The sequence below is a fragment of the Electrona antarctica genome, assembly GCF_951216825.1.
Source record: "Electrona antarctica genome assembly, chromosome: 9".
NCBI classification, from domain to species: Eukaryota; Metazoa; Chordata; class Actinopteri; order Myctophiformes; family Myctophidae; genus Electrona; species Electrona antarctica.
Genome location: NC_136790.1, coordinates 10,262,786 through 10,274,273, shown reverse-complemented (window position 1 = coordinate 10,274,273; position 11,488 = coordinate 10,262,786). Strand labels below are relative to the sequence as shown.

At 41.8% G+C, this 11,488-nt stretch overlaps 1 protein-coding gene and 1 long non-coding RNA gene across 3 annotated transcripts in view; one reads left to right on the top strand and one right to left on the bottom strand.

Annotated features, from left to right (window-relative positions):
• Positions 1–351: 351 nt before the first annotated feature.
• The window catches only part of cadpsa (Ca2+-dependent activator protein for secretion a), a gene marked incomplete at both ends in the record, with an annotated part of 161,672 nt that continues 150,535 nt past the window's right edge, over positions 352–11,488 (top strand). Inside the window, one exon of the mRNA XM_079509744.1 lies at positions 352–693. Coding sequence (XP_079365870.1) covers positions 352–693 — 342 coding nt within the window. The remainder of the gene's footprint in view (positions 694–11,488) is intronic.
• On the bottom strand, positions 10,041–11,468 carry LOC306929202. Of its 2 annotated transcripts, none has more exons than XR_013790766.1 (5): positions 11,436–11,468; positions 11,237–11,284; positions 11,053–11,124; positions 10,472–10,962; positions 10,041–10,313 (listed from the first exon to the last, which is right to left on the bottom strand). It is a non-coding gene; the product is annotated as an uncharacterized lncRNA (long non-coding RNA). The 2 variants fall into 2 exon arrangements; XR_013790767.1 differs by having other exon boundaries at positions 10,042–10,313; positions 10,472–10,894.

The window sequence follows — 11,488 nt, the reverse complement described above, 5'->3', positions numbered from 1 at the left end:
ATCCAACCCCTCCCCCTTATATCTCCTCCTAGCAAATCCCCGACGGTGATGGAGAGTTGAAAGGCTGGGAGCACGCAACCAACTAAGGCTACAATAATTCCGTAAGCAGGGACTGAATCGTCTGCAAACAGTATTTTAAACAACAGTCGCTCTGCTTTGGGGGGAAAACTCGCTCGTCAATTTTTCCGTCTTCAGTTGCAGAGTTTTTCTGGATCTTTTTTCCTACTTTTCCTCGCGCCGACGTTGCCAACAGAGGTGACTATAGTCTCCAACCCCTGGTCGACTCGGCACTGACATTCATTGGTGTCTGTTCTTCACATCTTTGTGTCACAGTCCCCATCAAATACCAACATGTTGGACCCGTCTTCCAGTGAGGAGGAAGGGGAAGAGATTGTAGAAGTAGAAAGGAAAGAGGTTACGGCTCCAAAGAACGGCGGAGCTGCTCGGGTGTCACCAAACCGAGCCACGGACAGCGGCGGTGGGCTTCAGCCCACGAGCCGAGGGAGCAGCGGCCGACCCTCCAGCCCCAGCCCATCCGTGGCCAGTGACAAAGAGAAAGAGGACCTGGAGAAAATGCAGAGGGAAGAGGAGGAAAGGAAAAAGAGACTCCAGCTTTACGTGTTTGTCATGCGCTGCATTGCATATCCATTTAACGCAAAACAACCGACTGACATGGCTAGACGACAGCAAAAGGTAAGATCAGTGTGGAAACCAGATCGCAAGAATCACTCAGAGTCTCAGACCAAACTCCAATAACCTACGCTATACGTACAACCTAAGGCATTGTAAACTCATATACTGTCTGTAGGCATGCCTTCTATCTCCAGCACACTAACTGTTGCTCATATAGGGTGGCCAAAGAAGCACCAAATCCTATGTTGAGGTGATATCACTATTTGAATGAAAATTGGCTCCAGTACCACAGACGAAAAACAGTCTAAGTCCAAATTTCATTCTGACCCCTCCATGAAAAGGCCTCGTTGTCCTGACCCCTTATCTATCATTTATACATTATGGATAAATAGTGTGGACTTAGACTGTTTTTCGTCTGTGCATGGCATTCATTTTGACACCAGTCAGTGACCATGTATTCCTCATCAGCTGCTGATCAATATGTCGTGCATTTTTAATTAGAATTTACTGTCCCTGTAAAGTAGTCAAAAGCTCAATTATGTGAGGGGGGAAACTGCCAAAGGCCTCAGAAAAAGCATTCATGCCCCCCCCCCCCCCCCCTACATTGTAGACAGTTAGAGGTCTCTTCTCTCTCTCTCTCTCTCTCTCTGTGTGTGTGTGTGTGTGTGTGTGTGTGTGTGTGTGTGTGTGTGTGTGTGTGTGTGTGTGTGTGTGTGTGTGCGTGTGCGTGTGTGTGTGTGTGTGTGGAGACATTCAGTGGTTCTGAGACTGATCACTGATGCACACTATACATGTATGGTCCAGGCCCACCCTTTGTAGTAGGTCTTGCATAAGTGCATTGCCCCGTAGGCATGCAGTATACAAGTTCTACTGACTGACAACCTCGTGCCAGAACATCATCATATATAACATGATAAAGAGTTTATAAGTGCCCCTTATTAGCCAGGCTACCTCCGCAAGCCCACTGAATCAATGCTCTGCTCAGGGACAAATTAGCCATTGGGCCAGTGGGGCCGTGGCCCAGGGGCCCTTGGCTCTCAGGGGCCCTTCGGGGAAGGACGCGGGGTACTAGGTTTGACACCCTGAAAAGGGTGTCTGGGGCCCTTCATTGGCCATTGATTTTGTTAAATTTTGGTCCAAAAAATGATAAAAACACGAAAATGTTGCGCGCACACACGCTATGGGGGCCCTGCAAGAATTACCGGCCCAGGGGCCCTGGTGGGGGTTAATCCATCCCTGGCTCTGCTATCAGGTATTGTTTCATTATTGATTATGCTCAGTGGCAATAGATATTATGTTAGAGAGATGTGTAGTAACATTGATAATGATGATAAATGCACATTAAAAACCAAATCTCTAAGTGCTGACAAGAGAAACACATTTCTAAATAGTAGATTTGTGTCACAACTAATACTGCCTACTGCTCCATTCACAATGAATAGGAAACTGACCTTTGTCTTAGCAATTACACTAACAAGTAACCAAAGTGAACTTCATGTTAATGTTGGCCCGCCCCCTCCACACACACACACACACACACACACACACACACACACACACACACACACACACACACACACACACACACACACACACACACACACACACACACACACACACACACACACACAGTCTGTCAGAGAAACCCAAATCGTTCCCTCGTTATTGTTATTTTTTTGTTTTTGTTTTTTTGCTGTTTCGCTGGAGAAGGACATTACAATGAATCATAAGGTATAATAGCTGCTGCATCTGCTAAATCTTGGCCACACCACACAAGAAGTCTTGAAAAACTGTGAATTGACCTCAGAACGATATGGGATGTTTTTCAAGCTGTATACATACATGTAGCTGCTTCATTCAATAATAGCCTACAGAAGAGAGGGACAGGAAAGCGGGTGGTGACAGGTGATGGGCCCAGAACCCAAGACGTTGCGATGAGAGCTACAAGTGTGACAAAATGAATAAGCCTACGTTCTCTGTTACGGTTGAGCTGTTTGTTCTGCTAGATAAAGTTATTTCCTCTAACCTAAGCAGATTGTATAACACATGCCAAATTGTCCGCTGGCAAATGTGAAGGATCACAATAAGAAAAGATTTAAGCACAGTTTATTGGCAGGGGATATCTGGAGAACTCGCCAGTTTACCAACTCGCCGCGATTTAGTGCATTTTAGTTTTACTTCACCTTCATTTAAATTGCATTGAATTGAGAGAGAGAGAGGATAGTTGTTTAGAGTTAACATTAGAGAAAGTAGGAATGCTAAAAGTTTAAACATCAAAGTACAGAAACAATGTAATTCATTAGTAAACAATTCCTGAAATGGTACTTATCATTGATATTCACATACTACTACTTTTTATCATCGTCTAGCTGACCATTTAATTGCACAAAATAATTGGATCACTTTGGAAATGAACTATAACATCTGTGAGTTTGACATACTACACTGATGAAGACAGAATGTTAGCATAATGATGAAGACATTGATGAAGACGACTTGGTAAACTGGCGAGTTCTCCGGTATTCAATTCCAGTCAGTGCACACACCTCTACAGCAATTACCAAGAAATGTTGGTCTATGCTTGTTGCAAAACAAAGGCAATGAAATATGCACTCATGAGAATTCATTAACAATAAAGTACCACAGACGAAAAACAGTCTAAGTCCAAATTTCATTCTGACCCCTCCACGAAAAGGCCTCGTTGTCCTGACCCCTTATCTATCATTTATACATTATGGATAAATAGTGTGGACTTAGACTGTTTTTCGTCGCAGTGTTTTACGATTTTTTTGTCTTTGAATGCACTAAGGACAAACAAACAACATGTTTTTCCCAGAAACCAAGTCTTCTTTGCAGGCAAACACCCTTTTTCATTACTTTGCTCATGTACATTGCCATTCTAATAGGGGTCCCAAGTTAAAGTGGGAGAATATATTGACCGATATATTGTTGCAACACAACGCGTTATGAGCTTGTAGATCGGCCAATTTGTCATACAAGAAGTATATGACTTAACAATACCGCCTCCCAAACCCACTCTTTCTCTCACAATTGACCTGGGTGTCAACATGTTATGTTCACCCTGTTGATCTCAAGAGACTCTCTACTCTGGGGCACTTCAGTTTTCTTGGCGTTCAGCCCGGCGGCCCACTCGGGCTCCACTCTGTTCAGGAGCTCCTGAGCTTGTTCCACGTGGTCGGAGAGCAGGCTGATGTCATCCGCGTAGTCCAGTTCTGTCAGGTCTTGATGCCCAAAATCTAAGCATGTACGTAGCATGTACAGTACACACTATGTGCAGGAAGATTACTGTCCAGGTGTGAGCATTGTCACTGGTATTGCAGCTCATTTTCAAATGTATGTTTGTCTTATTGAAATCATACATGCCACAATCAACCATATTGTACCTTCTCAGTTCATTACCTGGCCTACTGTATCGTTCTCTGAAGTTGCTGCAATTGGAGTGAATTGAGTTTTGAGTTTTTCTGCCATCTTCTTGTCAGAGGAGGAAGCATATTGTTGCAAACCATAATTTGTCACCATCCCCATATCCCCATCCGATTCAAAATCAACATGAGCAGAGGCAGCATTATGTTTGCTGACTGCCTACAACTAGACTGATTGGACTGTTGACCCTTATACAGCTCCACACTGCTAAATATGTTGCTAAACTGTCACTGCTGTGTGTGTGTGTGCATGCATGCATGAGTGCATGCGTGCATGTTCGTGTGTGTGTGTGTGTGTGTGTGTGTGTGTCCTCACTTGCAGAATAATTTAGTTAAATACAGTTGAAACAATTTAATTTCAATTCAACTTTATAATAAAACACATTGGTGTAACATTCATTGCAGCAGTACAGACAATTCTGGGGAACCAAGACAACATGGTGCGCCGCTGACATCAGACACTTCAAACACCTCAGAACAATAATGAATTCATGAATTAATTCATAATAATTACGATTAACGATTTAATTATGTTTTTGGCATTGAGCATGGGAACATTTGAATAAATATGGAATATCTGTTAGGCTTTCAGGCTTCGCAAACAAAGGTGCTTAGATAATCTATTAACTTTATACTCTATATGAATAGTGGAAATTGCCGATCTACAAGCTCAAAACGCGACGTGACGCGTGTTGAGCTTGTAGATCGCCAATTTACACTATTGAAAATCCAACATGGAACGATTGTGCAAATAATACTACACTAATCATTTTTTTGTCCTCAAAGACATTGTTAGCATCATATGTTGTAGACCTTTGTCTTAGCAATAACACTAACAAGTAACAACCAAAGTGAACTTCATGTTAATGTTGGCCCGCCCCCTCCACACACACACACACACACACACACACACACACACACACACACACACACACACACACACACACACACACACACACACACACATACACACATACACACACAAACTCCGTCCTTGGGAGTTCATCTGTAAAGCAACATCCTGCTGAATCCTGCATTATGTGCAAATTCAAAACAGGTGGTTGAATGATATCCAACGAGCACTTCCAAACTCAACCACTTAGAAAAATAATCACCTGAACGGAATTTCAGACAGAAAGTAGCTCATATGTCTACAATGGATTTTTATGAAACAAAAGCTTTTCGTACAGCTGCAATGTTGGTGAGCTTGACATCGTTTCGTTTAATACAGTCAGATAGGACTTTTCTGTTTGGATGTATCTGTCAATGGCAAGCAAATTGCACCTAGTTACCACCCTGCCATTAAGTTAATGGGAAGAAGGCCGGTCAATAAGGCTTCTAGCTCTTACTGGTGGTGATGAGATTCAAGTCATGCACCTAAAGGTTATTGGTATTTTTCACTGAAATGCACAATATTGATTGAGTGTATACATAACTGAAGAATGACAGATAATCATTTTTCTTTTCTTTTTAAAACATGGTTCTACTTTTTTTTCCTCTTTCTTTATTTCCCTGTTTTTCCTGATGTGTCAGTTTGTGTTTGTGTTTAGATCACACACTCTATGATGCACAAACACGTTCTCGACTCTGGCAGTCAGCTCCTGTGAAGTGGGTGGTATGGCAACGTGACAGTCTGGAGGCCTGGCAGTCTGTGGCCTCAAAACGGAGAAAACAGAGGCTGCTCCTTGTTCACAAATTGTATTTAACTCTCAGGTCTCAGGATATTTGTATTCTGGTGCACACAGTTTGGTGCAAAAACTGTGGGTCGGACTCGAGACCCTATCGAGGGTTGCGGGAGTTACGGGTAGCTCAGTAGGTGACTCCTGGTTTGAGCCCCAGCTCCTCCTGGCTTCCTGTTGAACTGTCCTTGAGCAAGACATTGAACCCATTATAACAATATTCCATGTTGCTTATAGTTAGTTATAAGTGCATATACAAATATAGGTTAGCATCTTGTATTTTGTGTGCTCAATAAAACACGTTTGTCCTTGTGGCTAAGGAGACCTGCTCAGTGAGTCAGAATCAGTATCCCTATTCACAGAAGACAGGTCATTCTTTGCCCTGAAGCTGAGCTGGAGCTCATTTGCTCATAGTGAGTGATACATGCTGTGAGGCTCTATACGGCTGCTCTTGTCGAACACATACAATGACTTACGGAATGTGCGTGCAAAATCTCCACAGCATACACATGCACTCTTAATGTAGGTTGTCACAGTTTGAAGCTCAATTTAACTTAATTGCCAATAGTAATACTGGATTTGAGACTAGTATAGTATCTGATGTTTTCATTGCTTTCTTGCCTGAGGACAAGACGATGAGATGACAGTAAATCCCCAGTCAAATGACATGTTTACGTCAGCAGTACGTGTGCAATGTCGAAGCATCAATGAACAACGTGGGACATCTGTATGTACTCTTTAAGATACTAATCCCCAAATAGAAAGAGGTTTATGTATGTTCAATGTTTCCAATTTCCAATTTAGGCATTTTAGCAGACGCTCTTAATCCAGAGCGATTTACAGTAAGCAAGAACAACACATGGTAATAAATTAAATGCATCAAGGATCAGAAGCAAGCTAAGAACCTAACATCCATCTAAGATGCTTTTTGAACTGCATTTATTGTAAACAACTGATTTTGGCACTCATTGATTTTTTTTTTTTTAACATGATCCGAGAGACGATTTAAAAACGACGTTTAAAAAAAAAGTAGAGAAAAGCTTAATCTGTGATACACATGGATGAACCTGCGAGGCCCATCCATGATTCAATATGAAATATGTTAACTAGTTGTTTTGTTGCTCTTGTGTTCTTTGGGTTAACAGCATTTAAGATGCAGGAACAAGTTGCTGCCATGGCTCTCTCTCCTTTGCATTTTATTCTTTTTCTTTGTTATTAATAAGGCCTGGGGGATCAGTGTGCCCAGGTGGGGCCACTATCTGCCTGCTTGTCATCAGCATCACAATGGGACCCCTCTGCATAATGTAAATAGCATGTAAATAGCATTTACATTATGCTTCCTTGGAAAGATTCTCTTGGCATTTATTTCAGTTGAATGTATGAGGACAGAAGGGAACGACAGCAGGACATTTGCAATACACTGAATACTGTCAGTCTACTGTAGCCTGGCTACTACTGTATGTGGTAGAGCAGGCGAGGGTGCTCCCATTCAGCCATTATAGATTATCTTTTTGCTAAGTGGTGTACAGTATATCTAATTGATTTAGTCAGAAACAAATCTCTTCTCTCTCTTCTCTACTGTAGAGAAATATAAGGTCACAGATCAGAGACAATAAGAGTAAAAAATAAATAACAGAAAATATAAAAACAACTAAAATCTCTACAATTAATTTGTATCGACAATTACAAAAAGCACCATACATGCACATTCCTCCATTTAAAGGACAACTTTAGTTTTTTTCAACCAAGGTTCATGTTTTAGGTTGTTATTAGAAAAAGTAAAAGATGAGTGTTCTTTTTTTTTCATTTGCTACTTTCTTTCGTTTTAGGGATTTTAGCTGTTTTTGACAGGGGGCGGGGGCATTCGAGCATGCATTAACATGCAAATGTTTCAGTCGAAGACAATGATTTCAATTTGACTATTCGCACAAGGTGCTCTTTGGACTGTCACAGCGCTGGCAGTTGCTTGATGGAGTGTGATGTGTGAGGGCGGTACAAACTACAGAGGGACTTGAATGAGTCAGCTGGCTTCACAGTTTAGCCATCAATCTCCTGGGGATCATTTAAACAAAGGAAGGTTCACTTGGAGGTCCTCCTCTCATTAGACTGCACTATATGGTCCACTCCCCCTGCTCACCCCTTGTTAGGGCTGTCCATGATATATATATATGTGGGAAGGCCTACTGAGTGGCAAAAAGGTACATTCTGGCCTTGACAGCCCATAAGTCCATACAGAAAAGTCCTATCTGATTGCATTGAACTACGTTAAACTCACTTTGCCACTCGATTTGTCACTCATGTCACTTCATGCATGCACATACCCTCTATATGTATTAGATTTTTTATATTATTGTCAATCATTGCACGGTGTGGTGCTCATATAGTGAACATATAGCTGATCTACCAGCTCACGTGTAGAGCTTGTAGATCAGATATTTTCACTGTCATTCAAAGTGTTTGATATTTATTTCGAAAATGTTCACCTGTAAAACATGCCCAAAATAGTGATAGATTATTAATCCGCTATCTTGTTGAATATTCAATGATCGATTAGCTCATTTAATAATAGATTAAATTGATTCATTCAATTATGCGTTGCACCCCTAATCTCTTGTTTCTTATTCATCAGAATGCACCGTAGTTGCGTAGGTACGTAAAATGAATTAGAGATGAAGAAAATGCCAGCACTCATTGTATGTCCTTTTGCATGATTTTATTTACCTCTGAGACTGAAAAACGGACGCGTTTCGGCCTGTATGGCCTTCCTCAGTGTTTGTCGACAAACGCTGAGGAAGGCCATACAGGCCGAAACGCGTCCGTTTTTCAGCCTCAGAGGTAAATCTAAATAAAATCATGCAAAAGGACATACAATGAGTGCTGGCATTTTCTTCATCTCTACTTATATCTTCGAGCCTTGCACCTATAAGGATTTTGTTTGAACCTGGAGTGCTGCGGGTTGTCTGCTACGGCAGTACTATTCTCTCAACATAAAATTAATGATCACAGTTAGATGACATGTTCTGCCCTGTCTGGTGCGTGGTACAGTTGAATCGCTTTCACGGCTCATTCCAAGATGCCATATGTCCTAATGAATATCTTCATTAAAAAATGCAGAATAATAAACAAGGGGAAATGTATTTATTATGGCAGTAAGCATGCAGGATTCAGATTCCTGGCGAAATCTGCCATCTCAGTTAAAGGCCCACTTCACCACTTTTCAACTTCTCTTCCTATAATTAGTCCTAACTAATGTTCATGATAAAATACCACCATTTTTTCCTACTCAGTCTGTGTCTCATAGGAAGGCTGCAGTTCAGAAACCCGTCCACCAGTGACATCATCGATGGTGAATCCAAGCTAATAGAAACGGCAGGCTTTCTTTTCCTGAAAAGTTGCAATGCAAAAGTTGAAGCCATCGTTCTCACGATAATAAAAATCTAAATATATTTTAAAACAAATCTTGTTTTAAAAAAAAATCTGCCTAATGATGATGTCACTGGTGGACGGGTGTCCGAACTGCCCAAAGCCCTCCTATGAGAGACAGACTGAGTAGGAAAAGATGGTGGTGTTTTATCATGAACATTAGTGAGGACCAATTATATGAAGATATGTTGAAAAGTGGTGAAGTGGTCCTTTAACCCCACTCTCTTATAATTATTCTACTACAACTTTTGTACTCTTTCTTCATGACTTGTCTGCAACATGTGTCCAATCAGTCAGAAATGGAAGAGAAAGCAAAGTTTGATAAAACAGACACTGCATAGTTCTATACCTCTGGTATAGAACAAAAACAGCTATGAAAAATATACCGCTGTGAGTTATGCCATTAAAATGAAATAAAAGTTTGTCATGTGACTGCTTGTTTACAAGCTGTGTTGAGTACAATGTGTACTGCTAATGATGAGGAAATCCTTGTCAACAGGCCTGCTGCGCTTTCTAACTCTCTCTCTCTCTCTCTCTCTCTCTCACACACACACACACACACACACACACACACACACACACACACACACACACACACACACACACACACACACACACACACACACACACACACACACACACACACACACACACACACACACACAGTTGTTCCTTACTTAGTTAACTTTGTTTTCAAATATGATGCTTTGTATTATATATATTGTGTATATTTTCATGTGATTTATGATGGCGGTTATTTGCAGAATACATACTGAGGCATGTCACTATACTCTAGTGTATAGTACTAGAATTTCGCGGGCCTTCGGCCCGCTCATCCTAGCTCCCTGCGCGTCGCAAATCGGAGGAAGGAAATTGTGAGAGCAAAGGTAGACAAAGTCACAACATTTCAAAATGTAGTTCTCAGTGTATTTTTAATGGAGTCTGAGTGTTTTTTTAGGAAAGAATGTTAATGTTAACAGTGAATGTGTAGTAAAAGAAGCTGCAGTGCCATGAGGTTGCCCAGATTTGGCCAGTAGAGCCTGCAGAATGGGATCATCATCATCATCATCTTCAGTGATGTAGTTCAATCAGAAATGGGATTTGTGAGAATGCAACAGCCTATACATTGCAGAGGCTGCAGAATTGGGGAAACAGAGAAGGTAGGGATAAAGTATACATTGAGACATCTCCACCAGGTATGTTGTGAATGGAATGACAATGCTATGTCTATGTTTGATTATCAGTTATGTAGACTAATCAACAATGAGACTTGTAAGAATGCAACAGCCTTACGTTGATGGGGATGGTTTGGGGAAGACGCAGTTGTCGTGGAAAGGCCAACTTAGCAAAGGAACAATTGTATTTGGCAGCTGATCCAGAGGAGGGCGTGGAGGAGTGGGGTGATGTGGAAGGGGTGTTTGTGTTTCTGGTTCCAGAGATTGTCATGGTTGAGCCTGCAGAAAAGGAGACACAGATAAGGGATGAATCAACCACACAATGTGACATGTCCACCACAGATCATGTGAAAGGTAGTGATATTTCTGGAAAGTGTTAATCAATGTTACTTCCTTTTGTGTGGCTGCAAGTTTGCACAGCAGCAGTTTGTTGTTGAGGGTTCTGAGGAAAAACAGTTTGGTGCCATTGCAGAGTCCGTCTTTGGGGCTGATGTTGCGCAGTAGCATCAAGGGCATTCCTGGCTTGAGGGTGATGAGGTGCCTGGGAAATCCATTGGGGCAGAGGGTGTTGAGGTATTCCACGTTGAACCGCATTCTGTCTTGGTAGTTCTCCAGGGTGTATGTGTAGTGGGACAATGTGATAGTTGTATTAGAGTTATTGAGGTGAAAGTGTAGATGTGAGTGTAGTGCGTTGGTTACCTGTGGTTTCTGCTGTGGCCATTGGCTGTGTTGTAGCCATCATGTGCTGCTGTTTGTCCAGGTTATGCTGAGCTGAGAAATTAAGATGGGAGTGTATGTGACTATATATTCAGTACATGTAGGTATAACATACACACATATGCGTAATGCATTGAGGCAGAGGGCAACATATCTGAGGCCTTACCTCTGGTCCGTCTCACTCTGTCACGTGTTTGCTCCCGCCTGCGCTGACCTGGGTATGGATGTCAGTAGTGTGTGTAGACACAGAGGTACAAAATGTTATCGACATGTTATGCAGAGATATGTAGATAGATGTCTCTATACAGTGTGTCAGGATGCTCGGTACCAAGCAGTAAGGTTATCTGAATAACAGAAGTCAGTACCTCTGGCCTCAGCCACGTCCAATGAAGGTGTGTTAGCCATTTGTGGAGGAATG